Here is a 21,279-nt window from a genome sequence, read left to right on the forward strand (position 1 = left end):
ACATGACGAGTTTGATTTATTCCTGAGGCAAATCAGCCCAAAAACAGCTTTAAACCAAACACCTCAGACTAAAACGGGTCAAAACCGTCCAGAACGAACCAATAAACCGGTCCAGAACCGGTCCAGGACTAACCAGGTCAGACCGGGTCAAGGTTCTTCTGTCTCACAGGAACCTAAACCGTCTCCTTCACTGAGTCGGGAACGAAAACCTGGTCAGAGTCGACAGACCTGGACGGAGCGGCGGCTGTTCTCCTTTAAGGTTTCCATGGCAACCTGTGGCATTCAGCCTGATAACACCAAGGCCACCTGATGAAGGAAAACACACACACACACACACACACACACACACACACACACACACACACACCGTCACGGTCAAACATCTGTCATAACAACACGCAGGCGTGACCTCTGACCTCTCCAAGGTTCCTCCCTGGCTGGTTAAAGTCAGGGTTCTTCGTCGCCTCCTCATTTTCCTCTTCCTCGCTGCAGCCATGCTCTCCGCTCTGCTGTCCTCTGCCCCACCACCCCTCGTCCTCTTCCTCCTCTTCATCGTGGTTCTGCTGGTTCTGTTCTCCCGTTGGTCCGGTCAGGAAGCTAAACACCAGAACTCGTCTGGTCCGGTCCGGGGATCCAGCCCGGTCCAGGGATCCGGCCCGGTTCGGGGCCCCGGCCCGGTCCAGGGACCCGGCCCGGTTCGGGGCCCCGGCCCGGTCCAGGAGCCCGTCCCCTGCCTGCCTCGCCTCCCGGTCCTGGGCAGCCTCCCCTGGCTGGGCGGAGGTCTTCCTCCTCACCTGCTCTTCACCCGGCTGACCTACAGGTGAGTCTGAGACGCTGCAGGGCGGGTTGGTTAGCAACTGGTTACTGTAGAGAGGACTAGTTATCAGTGGGAATGCTGGTTAACCACAGGAATGACTCTTTGGGTTTGGATTGAGCTCATATTTAATGGACTAGTTTGTGTTTAGTTAATCATCATATCTTGAGGTACTAGTTAATTTTCATAAAATGAGTCAGTCTTTGCCATAGTTTGACCGATTAATGTGTAGATTGATTAGTTAACATCTGAAAACTGGTTGTTTTGTTGTCTCTATTCTAGATAATCCCACAACTAGACTACTAGTAATCTTTGGGTTGGTAGACTTGCTTAACGAGCCTTTATGACTAATAGTTTGTTAAACTCTTTTTGGGATTTCTGCTGAAAATGACGAGTTTAGACCTGGATCTCAACTGAATCATGTTTAATTTAATATTTGTAAGACTAGTTAGCTTCTTAAACCAGTATTTAATGTGAAGGAAGGAAGGAAGTTCAGGTAGATACGGTCAGGATTCTTAAATCTGAATGGTTCCGTTTGAGGATTACGAGATTTTCAGGAAGAAAACTATAATCCTGGACGGTAATCTGGTCCTAACTGATGATGACCTTTGACCCTGTGCTTGTTTCTGAGGTATGGACCTCTGTTTGCGCTCTACCTCGGCCCTCACTACACCCTGGTGGTGAACAACCATCAACACGCCAGAGAGGTGCTGCTGCAGAGGGGCAAGGACTTCGCCGGACGTCCCGACATGGTCAGAAACGGCGACAGCTTTTAATGAAAACCCACCGAAAAGTTTCCCTGCAGAACCTGAAACTCTGATCTGGACCGGAGTCACGTCTCAGGCACTTTCCTTTGGAAATGTTCTGATTATACTGGATATTTTAGGCAGAATAAATTTAGGTTTTTAACTATTAAGAAAATAAGACTTTTATTGTTCCCTGTGGAGTGAATCACTCGTTTCATTTCTTCTTTTCCTTTAGTACATTTTCCTGCAGCGCCCCCTGGTGTCTTAACATGGCACTTCAGAGATTTTGACTCCTTAAAATATATTTCTAATAGGTTTTGAGCAATTATACATGCAGAAATATAGCAGTAATCGTTTATAAGGGCTAATGTTTCATTTTTCATTTACAGTTTCCAGCCTTTAATCCAGTTTTAGTTGGGAAACAGAAAAAGTTCAAAAAGCTGAATCTAATTTTAAAAAACAGGAGAAAATTCAATTTCCATTTTTGAATCTTATTAATCAACAACCTGGGAGCCAGTTTTAACTAAACATGCTAAAAATGCTGATCAGTTCTGCATGCGAGTATAAAATGTGTTAAAGTGGACATAACATGCTTTTAAAGCCCTGTTTCACATTTAAATCAACAGTTACAAAGTCAGCTAATGCTAGCTTCAATAACGTTACTGAAGGTTTTACAGAACAAAAAGTCTTTATGTGATAAAACTATTAAAAAGGGCAGGGCGTTGTGTACTCAAGATGCTAGCAGCTAGCACACAGTGCTAACATTAGCAGAAGGCCCGATGCTACAGCTAGCAAAACAACGACTGGGTCATGATGTCATAGGCACACAAATTGATGTTTTTAAAATCATTTTTGACGCCACTGTAAAATCGCTGCGAGAAATAAAAATGGCGGATTAGCGAAGCTGGTTAACCGGAAGTCGTTGTTTAGACCAGTGGTTCTTAACCCCAGGGGTTCGGCGGAGCCTCTGCCGTGGAGGTAAAGACTCACCTGTGTAAAGTGGTGATGACGCCCCGCTTTGTCATCACTTGCTGCAGAGGATCACGTTACATTGCTTAGCCAATCAGAGGATCACGTTACATTGCTGAGCCAATCAGAGGATCACGTTACATTGCTTAGCCAATCAGAGGATCAGGTTACGTTGCTTAGCCAATCAGAGGATCACGTTACGTTGCTTAGCCAATCAGAGGATCCCGTTACATTGCTTAGCCAATCAGAGGATCACGTTACATTGCTTAGCCAATCAGAGGATCACGTTACATTGCTTAGCCAATCAGAGCTGTGGAGGAGCCCTGATTGGAGGAGCTCCTCTCAGCATGGATTTGAACTTGTGTCTTTATTAACTTCAGCAAATCTCACAGTTTTTCCAAATTCTGTAGCTTTCAGTGAACTTCTAAATCTGCTCCTTAGTCGCATCTTTTCGGGGTTGGTACTGCCTCTAGTGGTGTGGGGTGGTAACACAACTAATAAAATTACATTACTAAATCAGAATACCACAAAGTATTTATTATTTATTATTAATTTTTCATTCTCTTAAGAATGTAGAGCTACTTAAATGACCTAAAGACCTTAAAGTGGTTCCAGTTTCTCTCGATGGCCAACCTGTTGAAACTGTGGCTAATTTTAAATACTTTGGGTCGTTTCTGGACAGTCAGATCAACTTTGCTGAAAACACTGAATATAGTTTGAAGAACTGATCTCAGAGACTCTACCTTTAAGAAGACTTGGTGATCATGGGGTGATCACCAAGTCTTGAATTTGGGGGGGCAGGAGGGTCATATTTTATTTATTGCTACTGAAGGGTTCAGTGAATGCGCATATGAAACTGGTGGGTTCGGTACCTCAAAAAGGTTAAGAACCACTGATTTAGAAGTAATAGTTCACAAATAATAGTGAACAAACGGAACAATCTAACCTGAATACAATGTAAAGACGACTACGCAGCACAAAGAGAGACTAAATTAAACTGTTTTGCTCTCCTAGAGGTTCTAATTATACACCAAAATGAACTTAAGGGCTAAAAACCTGATGTTATGAACTGGGCTGTATCCGTTCTGCACAGGTCACCACCAACCTGCTGACCCGCGGAGGAAAAGACATCGCCTTCTCAGACTACTCTCCTCTGTGGAGGTTTCACCGCCGCCTCGTCCACAACTCCTTCACCCTGTTTGGAGAGGGAACCAGCCGGCTGCAGGACATCGGTACCGTCCAGAACCTCCACGTTTCTGATGAGAAAAACAAGCTTCCGGGTCACAGCGACTGATTTTAACTATTACTGCTCTGCAAAGTCTGTCAATACTGTATATCTTTTATTGAAATTACAAAAATTAAGACATTTTGAGATTATTCACAAACATTTTCTAGAAATAACATGGACATTTCTGAGATCCAAAAGGTCGAAATTTTTGACTTTACGAACTCAGAAAATTTAAAAGTTTATCTTACAGAAATCTGAGATCAGTTTCAAAGTTATTTTAGTTTTTTCTTGCAAATTTTAGACTTTTGAAGCTCAGAAATTTCCTTTTTTTTCCAGGAAAATGACTGAGAATAATCTTAAAATGTGTGAGTTTTTTGGTTTAGTCTCGTTTTCCACAATGTCCCTGGTCCATCGTTATAAAATACGTAGAAAGCAGCGTTTTAAGAAAGCCTGGGAAGATTTTCATCAAGAACACTTTAAACATTTAGAAACAAAGACAGTTAGTAACTTTTCATGACTGTTTCATGTTTTATCCTTACGTATTTAGACCCCAGTAACATAAACGTCTGTGCAGTTCTGTCGGCGGTGGACGGGCTCTGCGTGGAGCTGCTGTCCCACGGGTCGCGGGGCTTCGACCCGTCTGCCGCCATCACCAGGGCCGTCACCAACGTGGTCTGCACCCTGGTGTTCAGCAGCTCCTACGGCCCCGGAGACCGCGAGCTGCAGGAGGTGATCAGCTACAACAACGGCATCGTGGAGACGATCGCCAGGGGCGGGCTGGTGGACATCTACCCCTGGATGAAGGTGCGACTGGGGAGCCAGAGGAAAACCAAAACTGTCCCTGGGCAGAAGAGAAAATAATACGACGGCATGTTAGGCACATTATAGAAACAAAATGTGAGAAAGTAAAAGTAAAAAAGGTAGAAATTTTGAAGTTAATTCACAGAAATTTTCTAAAAATAAAGAGAGTGAATTGCAACCCCTCATTAAAATCCATAAAAACAAACTCCAGCTGGTTGATGCAGTGGATGCAAGTGAAACTTTAGCTGAATTTTAAACATCTTAGTTATTTTCTTCCATTAAATCTGTAAAGCTTTGACTCCCAGCCTCTTCCTGTCCTCCAGGTGTTTCCTAACAGGTCTCTCAGTAAACTGAAGGAGTGCATCACCGTGAGGGACCGACTGCTGACCCGGAAACTGGAGGAGCACAAGGTGGTGAAAACCGTTAAAAACCACCAGAGACCAACAGCTCCCCCTACAGGCCACAGCGCTTATTACAGCTCTGAGCTCTTTTTCCATTGTCTGTCTGGTGGGTTGCAGGCGGCACTGGGTGACGGTGACCCCCGTGACCTCCTGGAGGCCCTGCTGAAGGGTCAGACGGGCAGTGGGCGGGGTCAGAGGTCACATGGGTCAACAGAAGAGGGGATAACCGACGACCACGTCCTGATGACAGCAGCGGAGGCGTTTGGAGCCGGCGTGGAGACGACGTCCACCACTCTGCTGTGGATCCTGGCCTACCTGCTGCACCACCCCGAGGTCAGAGGGCAAAAGGTCACTTCTCAGGACGTTTTGCTCACAAACTGCATTTCTGTGGCGTTGTTCCACCAATCAGAGCGCGCCATGAAAGTGATGTGAGCAAACAAAAATTTACAGTGTTGAGCATTAAAAATCTCAAACTCGGTCGCTCCTTGTGTATGGAGCACCAAAAAGGCCAAAAAGGTGATAAGTCGTCCAAGTCAAAATACTTCAGGAAGTGACAGAAATTACCAAACAAAATGCAAGATTTTAGAAAAATTTACATTTTTGGACATTTTTCTTTTTCCATTTGCACTTCTACTGCCAGCCAAAGTGCTTAAAAAACACCCAGCCATGTTTTTGGCAACAAGATAACGTTTTTTGGTGCCATTTCAAAATCCTCCCAATTGTTAAGTCATGTTGGGTTGCCCTGTTACCTAGCAACCCAAGCAGAGCTCCAGCACCTCTGGTCAGCTGGTTTTCCCACTGTATGTGCTGCTTAATGGCTGCAGGAAAAGACAACCGTTTCTTTGTTGATTTATCATCCAGAAACCTCTTGTTGGTTGAGCAGGAGGCTACACTTCTACTTTTCAAAGATGTACTGTGGTGTAATTACGCATCTGTATGCATCTATTTTCACCTGCGAGTGTAAAGGTTGAGTTGGGCTGAGAAAAAATGTAATGAACATGTTTTGTAGCCCATAAATCCATCCTAACTTGGTCAAGGACAGGTAAAAACACAAATACGGCTAGTTGGTGGATTTCCGGTAGTCCGGTAGCGTTTCAGTCCGTCCCGATCAACTCGTGTCGGTTAGAAACCGATGATGACCTGGACGCCCTTCAGGTCTCGGTCGTTACTTCTGGGTTTCCATCGCAGGTCCAGGAGCGCGTGCAGAGGGAGCTGGGTGAGAACGTGGGCGGTGATCGTGCGGTGAGCGTGTCTGACCGCGGCCGGCTGCCGTACCTGGACTGCGTCATCAACGAGGGCATGAGGATCCGACCGGTCAGCCCGGTTCTGATCCCGCACACCGCCATGAGCGACAGCAGGTAGGTCCGATCGCAGGGCGCAACGTGGAAAAGCTCACAGAGTTTCTTAAAAACCCCGTTTCCTCTCTCAGCATTGGCGGTCACGCTGTGCGCCGCGGGACTCGGGTTTTGGTCAACATGTGGTCGATTCACCACGACCCCCGGTTCTGGGACAAACCGGACCTGTTCAACCCAGGTGACCCAACCGGTCTATCAAAACAAACCCAACAGAAACGTCGTTCAAACCTTTTTCTCTCCTAACATAGATCGTTTCCTTGACGACAAGGGTCAGCGCGCCGCACCCACCTGCTTCCTGCCGTTTGGGGCGGGACCTCGGGTCTGCGTCGGCGAATCGCTGGCCAGGCTGGAGCTTTTCCTCTTCCTGTCCTCTCTGCTCCAGCGAATGAGCTTCAGGCTGCCAGACGGGGCCTCCCCACCCAACTTGCAGGGGCGTCTGGGTGTGGTGTTACAGCCGCTGCCTTATAAGGCGGCAGTCAGTCCACGCCCAGGTTGGGAGGGCGGGGCTAAATGAAAAGGGGCGGAGCTTACAGCCAAGAAAATAAAGCTACTTTCTAGTTACCCTTTTCTGAATAAATGGAAAAGAAATATTACAACCTTTTCTCATTGATTTACAGTCTGACTGATCCGATTTCTTTTTGTTAAAAAACAACAACTTTCTAACAAATGGTTGCTTAAAATATATATTTTTTTGATTTGTAAAATATTTCTTAGCAAGACTAAATTACTGATTCTCGGCTAACTTGTTGTCGTTTAGCATCACATCTTTCATCAGGGTTTCTAACATCCCTGGGAAACATTCCTGCATTTAAATTTTGGGGTGGGGGTTTGCAGGGGCAAAGCACAACCCATGTATTGAGGCCTTAGTCCTCATGCTGGTGGTCACAAGTTCGATTCCCGGCCTGGTAACACCTGCCGCATGTCTTCCCCCTCTTTCCTGTCAAACTGCTATCAAATAAAGGCAACTAGAGCCAACCAAACCTTCAAAATTTGGTCGTGTTGAATTTAAAAAAGTGAATTCTTTATTTTTCAATATTAAAATCCAACATCCCCCCAAAAAATCTTTAATTTGACATTAAATTCAGTCATATTCAGATTAAAAGTCCTGTTTTTGAACATAACCTTTACCTAGATACTAAACACTTTTTTTATAAAGTCCACATCTGTGTATTTAAAATATATAGATTGGTCTGATGTAATATTCTGATCTTAAATGTCATGTTTTCATTAGCCATAAGCACGAAATCACCATAATCAACAAATAAAGGCGTGAAAACAGTCTGAGTGTTTTCTGCTTAATGATGGAGTTACTGAAATGAACTTTGCAATAATTTATCAAACATTTATTGACTTAAACTGTAGCCTGCATGCGATTTTACCGTAAACAGTCATCCCCTTCAAAATAAGAGCATGACTATAAAGTTCTAGCTACTTGAATACTTTTTTAAGTTGACAACCAAAACTGTATTGAATTTTTTTCACCTGAAAGTTTACAAAACAGTCGAGTAAATTAACAGAATTTATCTTGAATTATTTATTTAGGGGAAGCTAAATATGCTAATCATTTTCAAATTCAATTAAAATGAGCTCTGGTATAAATGTGGTGCTTTAGTGTTTCAGTATTAAACTTACAGACAGAAACGTTTTAGATTCAACAGTTTTATTATATTTCCACACTTTTAGAACAGGCTGGTTTAGTTATGTCACACATACGTACAAACATTCACACACACACCAATTATTACCTCTAATACTAGTTAGTGCTCCTGTCGTTTGAATATTACAGGATTTAAATCTTTTCTAAATCCTCTCCCACCGACTGACAGCCAGAAACGCCAGTGAGGATATGAAGGTGGAAAAAGACAAATTAGTTAAAATCCTGTAAGCAGAGGGAAGGAACTGGACAGTCTTATAATCCGGGTCAACTAAAAGAGATCAGATCCAAACTGGTTTGACTAGCTTCACATTTTAGGGTCAAGAAACTGGCCTAGTCAAACCAAACCAGTCTCTAAAACCAACCAAATTAACATTTAATCCAAAAACTGTATTAAATGTTTCTTTAGTTTCTCATCCAGTTTGGTGTTTTCCATTGAATTCTTTAGAAAATGGAAATTGGATTTATCATCTCCCAACACCTGCTGTGGCAGAATAACAGAAAACAGGCAGAACCAGTCAGGTGTTACTATATTTAGCCTTGAATTCAAGAAAAGAAATCTACATTTTCAGTGAAAATCCAGTCAATGTGGACATAGTAACATAGTTCAGTAGAAATAAGTAATTTAGACTTTTAACAGAGACATAAAGACAGGATTTCCCAAAGCAGGAAGTCCTGGATCAGCTGTAATCTGTCACTTTACCTTAAAAACGCCTCGGAGCTTTTGGTCAAAACCAAGACAGAAAAGACTCACTGGGTTGTTTCAATCCTTTTCCGTTAAACATCGGCGCTCCAAGCCGTTTCTAACCAAACCCCAATCATCTCGAGCTGATCTCAGGTCTGCTCAGCCTTTGGGAACCCAAAGTACAGACAAAGTTCAAACAACTCCCAAGTCACTCTGCTATAAAGCCACAGTCACACAGAGCAAGAACAGCTCTAAATAATGCTAAGTAGTAACAGTAGTCAAGTAGAAATGGCACTCGGAAACCAATGAAATATATAACGTTATAAGTTCAGGTAAACAAAAAACACCGTCAACCACAACATCAACTACAACATCAACAGCTGGGCGTCGCTCTAGAAGCCTCCAAGAACTCGTCGTTCTCACTCCACCGGTGCCGACGTTCAGCCAGAAGCATCTTCCTCGGTCTGTCAAAGTCCCAGGACCAGATATCTGGATCCGTCTCCGTCGTGAGCCGTTTCTGTGGCAGGACTTTGTGCCTTTAATGGAGTCCTAGCAGCTTAGCGCTCATTTGGATCATGTATCGGTGGCTCTGTTGAGTTATGCATGAAGGTGTGGATCAATGCAGCATGAACACAGGGTGTAAGGATCAACCAGGCTGAGTCTCTCTCCATTCACTAAGGTTGGGTGGATGATTTCCTGGGGTGATGAGAACCTTCACTTTTCCTCAAACACAGGCCCGTTTAGCTTTACTGCCGGAGGAAACATCTAAATGTTTCATCAATCTGCTGACATCACTGATCTTTCTCTCACAACAACCAAAGATTTGGACTTTTTAAGACATGCTCCTACATCAATGGACATTTCTGAAACAGGAAAGCACGGGTGAATGGTGAAACCTACGTTATACCACATATTCACGTAGAACCAGTGGCCTGGCTCATCAAGGTGTAGCCCTGTGCCCTCAGTGGCCGGTAGAGACGGACACCAGCCTGTCCCTCATGGCCTTGTAAAGAAGATGGGTGGATCGTGTCACTTCCTCATAGACTGGGTTATGTCTTGACCATGTGTTGGACTGGGAACCTTCTTCAGGTGTCTCTTGTCCGTTGACCTCAAGAAACCAACGCCCTACAGTAGGATGGAGCATTTTTTCTTTCCTCAGTTGAACAAAAATGCATCTAAACACTTTTCATCAGCCTCATTTGTAAACTTTTTTGCACCAAGAAGAAAACTCCCAACTTTTCTGAAAAGCGTTGGGAGTCACCAGTAAAGTGCAGGTGGCTGTTGACCCTGTGGCGGACTGGCGCCTTAAGGTGTACCCCTGCTTCCCACACTGACCGGGAGAGACAGACACTAGGCCATCATGGCCTTGTATAGATGATAGATGGATGCATCATTTCCTAATAGATTGGATTATATCAACACATTTCTTGACGCTGTGTTGGACTGGGAACCTGCTGCAGATGCGTCTCTTATCGTTTGACCGTAGGAGATAAACACCAACCACCTTCTACACGATGAAACGCTTTTCTCTTCAGAGTTGCTCAAAACTGCTTCTAATAACTTTTCATCAGATATCGGTCTGACCTTTTCCGTCCCGACGTTTCCGACGCTGCTTTTTCACTTTTCTCTGGGTTTATTTATTCTTTTAGAATAAAAATATTGCTCTTCATCTCACTTCTAATTCCAGATCCTACGGTGAGCTGAAACACGGCAGCATGTACAAAACAACTACTAACTGCTTCGTTGATAAAATATACTCCATCTTTGTGTGTCACAAAATATGTACACTGACTTGTCTATCAAGCTCACAACGTACGAAACACCGACCTAAAAATAAACCAAACTCTTTAAACACGTTTGCCGTGACTTATTCTTTTAAAAGGCCTTGAAATGTCTCTGTCTGCTCTGCAATTTGTTTTGCACTATTGTTCAAACCTGCTAAAGTTAAGGACGTAGGAGGGGCGTTTATGAATGAAGAGATCCAGAAAGTGACGGAGATCGAGGCGTCTACGGCGTATTGTTTGATCTGACCTCATACTCCGAGAAAGAGACAAAGACGGGACGATGACACGCTCCGCCTCTGCTCTCTTTGGGGCTTTGTTTCGCTCTAAAAGCAGCCATTGTTTGTTTACATTCATGTAAGAGCTTTTCTCTGCTGAGATGTCGACGCAACACCAGCCAAGCCGAGCCGTCCGCCTTGAAGTTTTCCACTCGCTGACTGCAAACCTAACTCTGCTCTGCTGACAGACCCAGCCATCAAACCCAGTGAATCAGTCTCCCCTCCGTCAATCAGGCGCCGTGAATCATCCACCTACACCGGGCTCTCTTCCTTTTTCAGAGCAAGCCAACTTGTTCCCGGCACATTTCCAAACCTCCGTCATCATCCAAGACGGCAGTGGAAGGTATCGCCGCCTTCCGAATGCTCGATTCGTTAAAGATGCTCATTTATGGGCAAAAGACGGAAAGCGTCATCGGCTGCCGGGGCACGATTTCAACCTCAGACAAACACGTGTGCAGCTTTTATGCTGTATTTGCGTCACATGGAGATTGTTTCCCCCTTGTGTGCAAATTTATGTAGTTTGGATCGATGGTAACCATATTTGACTGTTAAGAGGATTTATTAAAATTTGTTGATGCGAGTCAACAAAGATTGGGTTACAGTGTGATTTAATACGTGTTAAAGAGTGTGCAGGACATGGAGATCTCTTAGGTAAGGAAGAAGAGCTCAGTTTTAGCTCAATCATCCTGAAATGAAGCATCTAGATCTGGTGAACTAGAGGCGTCCATAAAATGCCCATAAAGTGACTTCCAAACCAAATCTTTCTCCCAACACCAGTGCATTCGTCGTCTAGGTTCACAACCACGACGCTCGAGAAGCATCTTCTAAATTTGATGGCTGCCTGGCGTACTCCAGGTCAGAGCGAGGAACTGAACCATCGGCTTTCATCGGTTACACTTTCTCCATGACGATAATGACCTTCTCTTCAGGGGTTGACGTGGTGACCGAGGTGGAGGGGTTGCACGGCGTAAGTTCGTCCCCTGTGCTCATCTGACTTCTTGCGGGACAATCCACGCTATCATGCACGTCCGTGTCTCCGTCTTTCTCCTCTTCCTCTTCTTCATCCTCATCCTCCTCTTCCTCTACTCGACATCTGCACACCTCAATCCCGGAGTCGCCGGTGAGACGGCGGTGCCGATACTGGCTCTCGTCCGCTCCCATGTCATCGTCTTCGTCCTCCTCTCTGTCCCCAGCGGCCTGCTCCTCGTCTCCGTCCTCCCAGCACGCGGGTCTGGGTTCGAAGACGTCCACGCACGGCGAGAAGACGGTCTGTTTCGGTGGAGACTGAGTAGCGCGGGGCGACGGGGAGAGGGAGGACGCGTGGCCGGAGGAGGAAGCGCCTTTGTCGGACGGGTGAAGAGCGGTGAGGGGGTCCAGGAGTAATGCTGGTGCCACAAGAGGAGATCGGGGTGAGGATGGAGAAACAACCGCAAGGGGCGACGGAGAAGACATGAAACAAGTCTCAGACTCGATCGTGATTGCTGGACAAGAAGAAGAGCCGTCTACCGGAACCGGAAGGAGGGTTGGCGATCCTGATCCAGAGCTAAAACTAGCCTGAACATCTGAAGGCAATGGTGCGAGAAGGTTTGACTCAGATGAACCACGCAGCTCTGGACTCGGTCCAGAAACGTTCACAGTCAAAACTAGACAAGAGTGCTGGGAAGGCCCTGACCCAGGGCTTGAGGGAATCTGGGCCAAACGCGACCCGGGAGATGGTTCTAAGTTTTGAGTCAATGGAGATGAAACGGTTTGCGCAATCGTACCTGGGGTGAGATTTAAATGTGTTGGTTTAGGAATCAGAGGGGCGCCAATAATGGCTGAAGTACAATCAGACAGCAGTGGTTCTTGGTCCTTTGTCGGGTTTGGAGACGCTATAGTTTGGGTCGGGGTAACAGGTGCATCGGCTGGAACAACGCTAACATCCTGATCAGGAGTTAGAAGGCTGGCAGAGTCTGCTTTCAAGGCCATAGTTCTGAGAACGTCTGGAGACGGTGCTGATGGCGTCGAAGCGGCACTGGGTGGATCAAAAGTTCTCGAAGAATCAAGAGTCTCCAGAGCTTCGAACGGCCCACAGCAGTCAGAGGGGTTAGCTGTTGGCGTGGGAGGCCCTGACAGACTTCCGGTTCTCGTGATTTTACTGGAGGGGAGCTGGATGGCATCGAGCCTCGGACTGGGGAGAGGACTGGAGCTACCGGTGCTGAAGATCGGAGAACATGGAGGAGGCATGTCGAGCTTTCCAGGAGACGAAGCTGCAACGGTGAGGGTGACCTCAGAGCCAGGTGAGGGCTGAGACGGCGCTGCCCTGGTAACCATCGCCACGGTAACAGTCTGGCTGGGGAGGGAAGAGTCCGTGGCGGAGGCTTCCTGAGCGCCGACGTCTTCGGCGCCCTCGATGTCGACGGTCACCGCGGCGCCCGGTCTGTCAGAGGCGAACCGGGCCTCGCTGGCCGCCAGGCAGCTGGCTGCAGCCGCTATGGTCTCCATGGTGACGTCAAGGGTGAGGGGCGTGGCCTCGCTTGGCGTGGAGCCGTGGCTTGTGTCGGTTTCGTAGGTGATGGGCGCTGAGAGCGAAGAGCTACACGGAGAAGAGGGGCAGCAGGAGTCGCAGGAACAGCTGGAGCTGCAGACAGGTCAAAGGTCAAACGTCTGACAACAATCAGCTCAGCAGTTTAAATATGTTTTTACGTATTAGATAAAAATGTCACTATGTTGCCACAGTGGAGGACAGATTCTGCTCCCAGTGGTAACTACAGACATCATTCAGTCAGAAACAACCAATCAGAGCCAGGGGGAGGGGCTTAGTCTTTCACGTCCCAGAAGTTGTTGCTATAAACAGTAACATGGTTTTCAGCCCATTTTAATGGCAAAATAATGCAAGAACACACTCTAAAAATTACTTTAGACTCTAATGAACATTTAAAACTTGAAGACATTTTAAATATCCAAAATTAATAAACAAAACATCAAATAAGATGAATTATGAAGTTTAGTTTTAATTTATCATGCGATTAATCAATTTATTGATTATTGCGATTGATATCAATCTTAACGATATCAATCATGCTCTTGCTATGCGCTGCTCACACCCTTCCCCTTGGTCTCTGTATTCTTCCCAACAGAAAAATGCTATTGCTAGTTAGCATAGCCAACAATGACGGCGTACAAAAAGATTTTCTGTAAATTACAACATTTTCACATTTAGCTGAACATACACCAGGGTGATTGACAGCACTAAGACCCTCCTCCTGGCTCTGATTGGTTGTTTATGGTCAGGACTGGTGCGTTTCTTCAGAGGACAATAGTAGCTCAGGGAGGAAATACCAAACTGCCACAATGTGGTGGCAGTTTTAACAAATATGTAAAAAACCTTTTTAATAAAAGTTGCAGCTTTGAAGATTTGTCTACCTGTTGTCGGAGCTGAAGGAGGACGGGCCGTCGCTCAGCGGCCGGTGCAGCAGCGGGCCGTGCTGCGTGAGCAGGTGCGGGTCGGCGGCGCGCGGCGGCTGCGGGTATCGCGGGGTCGTAAACACAGAGCTGTACGGCGGAGGAGGAGTGGAGGGCTGGGCCGCAACCTCCTCATAAGACGGTAGCTTTAGCGACGCCAGGAAACCTGCAGAGAAACCGGATCAGAACCACCGGTAAGACAGGCGGTAGTTTGGTTATCATCAGTTCTGGAGCTTTAACACTTCTAGAAAAAATGTCTTGTTTTTAGGGAAATAATCGGCAAATAAAACTTGAACTTTTGCATCAATATCAGTAAATTATGTACTTAAAACAAGCTCCTGTATCCTGTTGAAAAGTTTTCTCCTTCAGATATTTGCATTAGAAACTGGACCAAAAATAAGTGGAAAGATTTTGTACATTTGCAGCGTGTGACGGTAACAGATCATATTCAGGTTGAGACCATCATTCCCTCTGGTTTTGTGAAACTGGACGGATTTTTGCTCTTACTTTTTAACAGTTGTCACATGAAGGCTTTTATTTTTAGTCATAGCTTTGTAATTTACCATCTTATAAATGTAGCTTATGCATGTTTACATCTGTTGGGTCTCCTGGTGTTTTATTACTACTCCACTACACCAACTAGTGAATTATTTAAAATATAGACATTTCTACCAAAAACAGTGATTGAACTGCTATAGTGGAACAAATGCAGTGTTTTGTTTTAAGCTAACATCAGCGCCGTTTTACACCGAACGGCTTTATAAACAGAGTTTGGCTGATCGATAAAGCTGCAGCAGGAAGAGTTTCATTTCTGAAAAATCAAAGCCTCTGAGCTGGAAATTTCCAGCGGTTCGTCTCTGAAGCGGATTGGAGAAACACCAGCTGAGCGTCAGCAGCAAACAAAAGGACAAAACAAGAGCCGGCTTCATTGTGTTGACGGATGAAAAAGCCTCACATCTTTTTCTACGCTGGAAATCCTGCAAACTATTTCCAGTAAAACGGATCGTCTGCTGAAGTAATGTGAGTTAACGGTTGGCTCTAAGGTGCAGCGGGAATCAGGTCTGCCAGATGAGAAGAATGAAACTCACGATATAAACGCTAGCACAGCCTTTACAGAACTATTCTCTCATTTCCTCTCGTTTTGCTGGAGTTTTATGAGTTAAACCAACACAAACTGGAGCAGAAGATAAATGCTTTCTGAGTTTTAATATTTATCACAAATAAAACTTGATGTATTTGAATTATGCGCCTTTTAATCCCCCAAATAAAATCCAAAGTACCAACTAACTAGCAAACTGAGCCCAACTGTACCAAGGCTAGAACGGCCTAGTCAAAGTTCTGCCTTCCCTTAAATTGAGAATCTGTGGCTAAACAGATTCTCAATTTAAGTTTTGACTCAGTCTGAGTCTCTATTCAAGCAATTATTTTAGTAATCAGTAATTCTGATGATTAATTGATTAATCAGATGTATACATTCAACCACTTATGATTATTTTATGCAATATTAAAAATAAATTATTATTTTTTTAATTTTTCAATTAAAAAATCCATCCATCCATTTTCTAACACCCTTGTCCCTCAGTGGGGTCAGGAGGTGCTGGTTCCTCTCCAGCTAGCGTTCTGGGCGAGGGGCGGGGTCACCTGGACAGGTCACCTGGGCAGGTCGCCAGTCTGTCGCAGGGCAACACAGAGACACACAGAGACACACAACCATGCACACACACACTCACACTCACACCTAGGGACAATTTAGAGAGACCAATTAACCTGACAGTCATGTTGTTGGACTGTGGGAGGAAACCGGAGTACCTGGAGAAAACCCACCATGCACAGGGAGAACATGGAGACTCCATGCAGAAAGACCGGGAATCGAACCCAGAACCTTCTTGCTGCAAGGCAACAGCTCTACCAACTGCGCCACTGTGTAGCCCCAATACAAAATAAACATTTTATTTCCTAGGGTGTGAGCATTCTTCCCAACAGAAAAATGCTATTGCTAGTTAGCATAGCCAACAAGTACAAAAAGATTTTCTGTAAATTACAACATTTTCACATTTAGCTGAACATACACCAGGGTGATTGACAGCTCACTAGAGGAATGCCGTAGTGTAAAAGATGCAACTCAGGGCTGACCTGGTGACTAATTATTGATTAACTGATTAACAATTGGATGCAAAAAGTGCTTAAAAGGATTTTATTTAACAGAATTTGAACCTTCAACAGAGGATGAAGGTTTTTATTATAATAAAGACAAAATGCTTTATTTTTGTACAGTTTTGGTTTAATTTCTGCTCTGATGCTTGTTGTTCTTGGCCTTTTTTAGAGTCTCTGTACTCCAGTTAACGATTAATCAATTTCAATCAGATTAATCAGATTAATCGTTCAAACTTTAATAAACGTTGTTGTTTTGATGTGATAAAATGAGGTGTGAATGCTTTAGCATCATGTTGTAAAGTTTGATAAGGGTTCTTTTGGAGTCCAGAGCAGAGCAGTTGTGTGTGTTAGTGGGTCAGAACCAGCAGCTGGACTCACTGAGGTCCAGCATGGAGGAGGGGAAGGAGTTGGCTCCATGGTAGGCCAGCAGGCTGATCTCTCGCTGCCTCTGCTGCTGCTGGACCCGCAGCTTGGCCCGCCGGTGCCGGTACGCGCAGCAGCAGCTGAACAGGATGAGGACGGTCCAAAGCAGCCAGAACCCTGAGGACGGTCAGAACAGAACCACAGCTCAGAGTTCTGGTTCAGGCACATCGAAGCTGAATTAACTGAGCTTCATAAACGAGAATCCAGAAGAAAAACGGGAATCATTTTGGTTGTGAGATGAAGTTAATGTTGTATTTTTATTGTCTAAAGGAAAAACACTGTAAATATTTAGCTGTTATTAAATAAAAATATTAATATATTAAACAGACAAAAAACAAATCTTGACACAATAAAACTAACAAACTGCTCTAACTGTGATCTTTAAGCAAATTACCTTTATTACAGTCTGTATGCTCCAGTTAACAATTACTAATCGATTAATCACTATTAATCAGATTAATCGTTTTAGCCCTATTCATGAGTTTACGTCCTGTCAGACTGATTTGAAGTTATTTCCTTTCCTGAAGTTAAATCTGTAATTTAAATTTTAACGGGTAAAATTATGTTTTTTAATATGACCTGGTTGGTTTGACTGGAAGTTTTATTCCCTAATAAATGAAATCATCTATTTTTATTTACTCAGACTATCTTTGTTTGATATTAGGAGTGACAAAAAACTGAAATAGCAGAAATCTGAAGAGGTAAATACTTGCTAACAGCACTGTAACATAAAGCACTTCAATAAAGAGTAAATGTTAATTTCAAGGTTTTGCTGCCTTGTTGAAGAAGAAGTCGTTCAGCATTTCTTTAATTAAAAACAAAACTTTAAGCAATAATGTTTCCTGCAGAAAAACACATATATGCTAATATTAGCATTTTAACTTTTACTAGCTTAAATACTCCTTTTGTATGCTAAACTGAGTATATCGTATGCTACTGATACCCCCATAACAATGTTAGCATTTTAGCTAATTTGCATATAAACGCTAAACTAACTTGCTTTTTCAGCATAACAATGCATATAAGCCAACATTAACATTCACACTGCTTTTAGCATACACTGCTTTCTGAAAACCAAGTGGAGAACTTTACTGTTGGTAGATTTGCTACTGCTAGCCTCCATGCTAATGTTAGCATTTTAGATAACTTTGATAATAAAAGCTGAACTTTAACCAATTAGATTCATTTCCAACAGAAAAACTTATACAAGCCAACATTAGCATTTTGCTCATACACTGCTTTTTGTATATTAAATGGAGAACATTATGTGCTACTGCTAGCCCCCATGATAATGTTAGCACTTCAGCTAATTCTAATATAACATTTCTTTTAGAGAAATGCATATGAGCTAATATTATAATTTTCATTCGTTTTAGTTTACACACTGCTTTTTGTATGCTAAATGGGTAACATTATTTGCTACTGATAGCCATGATACTAATGTTAGCATTTTAGCTCATTTTGATTTAGAGATAAACTTTCACATCAAAAGTGTAGCTCTTATGTCAGGAAAACTTACACCAGAGCTCGTAGTAGTAGGTGCAGCAGCCGGTCTCTCCACAGCAGTGTCCCGTCTCGCACAGATATCCTCCGTTAGCATTGGCTCCAGGGCAGTACCGCGGTCTCCCCAGCAGGGGCAGGCTGCCACCGGAGTGGTACTCCATCGCACCCCCGCTGATCACCCTCTGTTACGCCAGAGCCACCGCTATCCGTCTACCTCAAGCCGCTAACTCACCGTTAGCTACCTGGTGCTGGTCGCAGCCCACCTACATGTTCGAAGTGGTTTGGTTTCTAACCAAATCTCAGTTTGTTTTTATTGTCTGGCTGTTTCTAAACGCTTGGCGGGTTGGAGCTGCAGGACAGAGATCACAGTGAAGCTGCAGCTAGCCTGGCAGTGTCGGGGTCATTTTTCAGACGAATCCCACCAAGACGCTTCTGCCGCAGCAGCAGAAGGAGAGGAGCGGCTGGTGGGGCGAGACGAGATGACGGCCAATAGGACGTCCCGGACTGCGGAGAGAGAGGAAAACAACGCTTTATTGATAAACAACAACAGAGCGTGACACCCAGCCACTACTACAGCCTGTTTGATATTCATCTCTGCACCGACTTAACCTCGAGAGACACAATGAAGCCACTCTGTCCACCGCGCACACACACACACACACTCATACGTGTTTAGCTATACTTCTGGAGATCCCGTTGGAAATCATCTTTATGGGTACATCAGTAAACTCTCTGCCCCCGTCCTGGAAAAGCTGCAGAAAATAAATCTGAATGTCTCCACTTATTCCTAGACTCTACATTTTCAAAAAAGTTAATTTTTTTTTTTTTCATAAAGTACCAAACAAAAGAAGTTAAGTTTTTTTCAAACATTCAGAATTTTTATACAATTTCGAGGCGAAACAAATGATTTTTTCACAGCAGTCTGATGTTTTCACGTCCTCAAAAAGGTAAATTTTATGCCACTGCCATGGGTGGAACTAAATGGGAAACGTATCCGATGGTTCTCAAAGAGTCAGCAGCCAGAACAGTCACGCTGCATTTTATCCAACTTTTCTACATAATTGACATCAAACATGCAACATAATTCAGACGTCGTAAATCCGGACGTAATCAATACGTACATATATTGTGACGACATCGTCAGCTCCTGTTGACCAGGTTATATTTCACATGATAGCCAACATAAAAATGTCAGTTTTTATTTACTTTCAAAATAAAAACACAGAACCAGCAAAAGTTATGATACAAACTGAAATGTGATTAGCTTAAAGAAAAAAAACTAGGGTGGAAAAAGGGGGAAATATATAATAAAAATAACTAGATAAAATAAACACAAATTATTAAAATACATTATTTCCAGTTGAAAGTAAGTTTTCCTTTAAGGTGGTCAGAGCGCAGAGCAGGTAGTCCATCAGGGGGCGCCAACACGACTTTAAATTTTCAGTTTTGCCACTTAATTTTGAATTTCTTAAATTTTTTTTGCTCTCTGTTGGAAAAATTTCAAATATTTTCCAGTACTGTTGAGTTCCCGTAAGACGTTTATCTCAAATACATTTCTGACTTAAAAATAGCCATTTATTAGTTATCTGAAGTTTATTACCTTTATTTATTTTTATCTGGCGGAGGCTGCATATTCATGGTATATTTAGTGTTTAAACTGTGAAAATACACAGTTATACGTGTTTTTAGGGGGGTCTAAAGTATTTGTAGGTTTTAGCTATCGTGGTTATCGTTTCAAATCCTTGTGAAAACAGTTTGTCTGCTGTACTTCATTTAACATTTTATGTTTAAAGATTAAATGTTGTATTTGAATAGAAGCTAAAACCAGGAGTTTACACTGAGAAACAACTAAAACAAAATCCTGGGAACTTTCACTCAGGCAGAAAAACAACCCTGGTTCCTGCAGTTCGTGTTTCAGAGGGTCAATAACATCTTTGATAACATTAATGCAAGAGGAAATCTCAGTGGTATTTGAACAACACAGCGTAAGTAAATATTCACCACACTGTAATCCCAGATACAAAATGTTCCCAGCATTCCTTCCTTAACGCCACGCATGTTTAGGAATGTCTGGCTCCCCAGAGGAGCAGTATTAGACAACCTCGGCCCTCATCGGGACGTTTTTAGCAGTCGGCTGGTCCCTGAAGGGAGCAGCAGCCGCCCGGACCAAGATGTCCCCAAGCCGCCGGTGGTCCCCGCACTGACGGGGCCGCGGCGGCGTGGCGTCCCTCACCGGGCCAACTTCTGTCTGCATGCTGCAGTGCCGCACACACGCGCGCACACGCACGCACCCCCTTTGCAGACCGGTAAACATGACGGCCCACGGTCAGTGAACGCAACACACGCACGTAGGCCACATAAAGGCCACACAACCGGGGCTCTGGTTACACGCAGACGGAGCGTTTTAAAAATAACGGCGCTGGTGTCCCGGGTTGCCCAGCCAGCAGACGGCCCCCCTCCAGCCACCACCCCACCGGGATATCCACACAAAAACAGCCGTACCCCTCCATCCGGTCAGCGGGCCTCCCTGCAGCGCGGCTCTTTGTGCTCACGGCTGGCTTGGCGGAGCGTCGGCGCTCGGTTCCGCCGTCTGTCCCCCGCCTCCTCGCGCTCCCGCTTCAGTGCGACCCTCCGCTAGCCCCGCCGCCATCAGCGCCAGCGGCACGTGAAGCCCGCGCAGCTCTCTGCGGAGCACTTCCGGCCCCTGGCCTGGGAGACCTTCAAAGTAAAAGCACCGAACTCTTCACACGGTGATTTGAAAACAGTTTAAATCTGAACACCCACTGACAAAAACAAACTTAAATAAATAAAAATGAAACCAAACAAATAAAACCACAAATAAAAACATATAAGTTAAACGAAACAAAATAAATTATTAACAATAATTTAAGAGAAATGAACACATTGAAAATATAAATAGAAAGGCTGATACATTTTTAATTACATTTATTTTCCCGTTGGGATAAAAAAAAAAGTACTTTCGAATTTGAATTTAATTTAAATTTTGCCACAGATTTTAACTCTTTTAGTAAAATGATTATAT

General features: G+C 44.2%; 2 protein-coding genes and 1 long non-coding RNA gene across 5 annotated transcripts; 1 reads left to right on the forward strand and 2 right to left on the reverse strand.

Annotated features, from left to right (window-relative positions):
* The first annotated feature begins 494 nt into the window (after positions 1 to 494).
* On the forward strand, positions 495 to 7,593 carry cyp17a2 (cytochrome P450, family 17, subfamily A, polypeptide 2). The gene is made up of 9 exons (XM_008436161.3): positions 495 to 820; positions 1,446 to 1,566; positions 3,623 to 3,761; positions 4,332 to 4,561; positions 4,882 to 4,968; positions 5,077 to 5,292; positions 6,148 to 6,317; positions 6,389 to 6,492; positions 6,563 to 7,593. Exons 1-9 carry the CDS (start codon positions 495 to 497, stop codon positions 6,826 to 6,828), a joined length of 1,659 nt encoding a protein of 552 aa, XP_008434383.1. The 3' UTR covers positions 6,829 to 7,593.
* LOC145548619 (uncharacterized) lies at positions 3,851 to 6,736 on the reverse strand. 2 transcript variants are annotated; one of them, XR_014084631.1, is made up of 2 exons: positions 6,603 to 6,736; positions 3,851 to 4,598 (listed from the first exon to the last, which is right to left on the reverse strand). It is a non-coding gene; the product is annotated as an uncharacterized LOC145548619 (long non-coding RNA). The 2 variants fall into 2 exon arrangements; XR_014084630.1 differs by having other exon boundaries at positions 6,543 to 6,633.
* Positions 7,594 to 7,957: 364 nt separating the features above from the next.
* Positions 7,958 to 20,916, reverse strand: LOC103480949 (uncharacterized). Of its 2 annotated transcripts, none has more exons than XM_008436159.3 (5): positions 20,739 to 20,916; positions 18,253 to 18,740; positions 16,689 to 16,850; positions 14,118 to 14,322; positions 7,958 to 13,332 (listed from the first exon to the last, which is right to left on the reverse strand). In XM_008436159.3, the coding sequence occupies exons 2-5, from the start codon at positions 18,395 to 18,397 to the stop codon at positions 11,604 to 11,606; spliced, it is 2,241 nt and encodes a 746-aa protein (XP_008434381.2). In that variant the 5' UTR covers positions 18,398 to 18,740; positions 20,739 to 20,916; the 3' UTR covers positions 7,958 to 11,603. The 2 variants fall into 2 exon arrangements, with proteins under 2 accessions (XP_008434381.2, XP_008434382.2); XM_008436160.3 differs by lacking the exon at positions 20,739 to 20,916 and adding an exon at positions 19,358 to 19,380.
* Between the last annotated feature and the right edge of the window lie 363 nt (positions 20,917 to 21,279).

Source organism: Poecilia reticulata, chromosome 18 (genome assembly GCF_904066995.2).
Source record: "Poecilia reticulata chromosome 18, P_reticulata-male-v2, whole genome shotgun sequence".
Taxonomy (NCBI): Eukaryota; Metazoa; Chordata; class Actinopteri; order Cyprinodontiformes; family Poeciliidae; genus Poecilia; species Poecilia reticulata.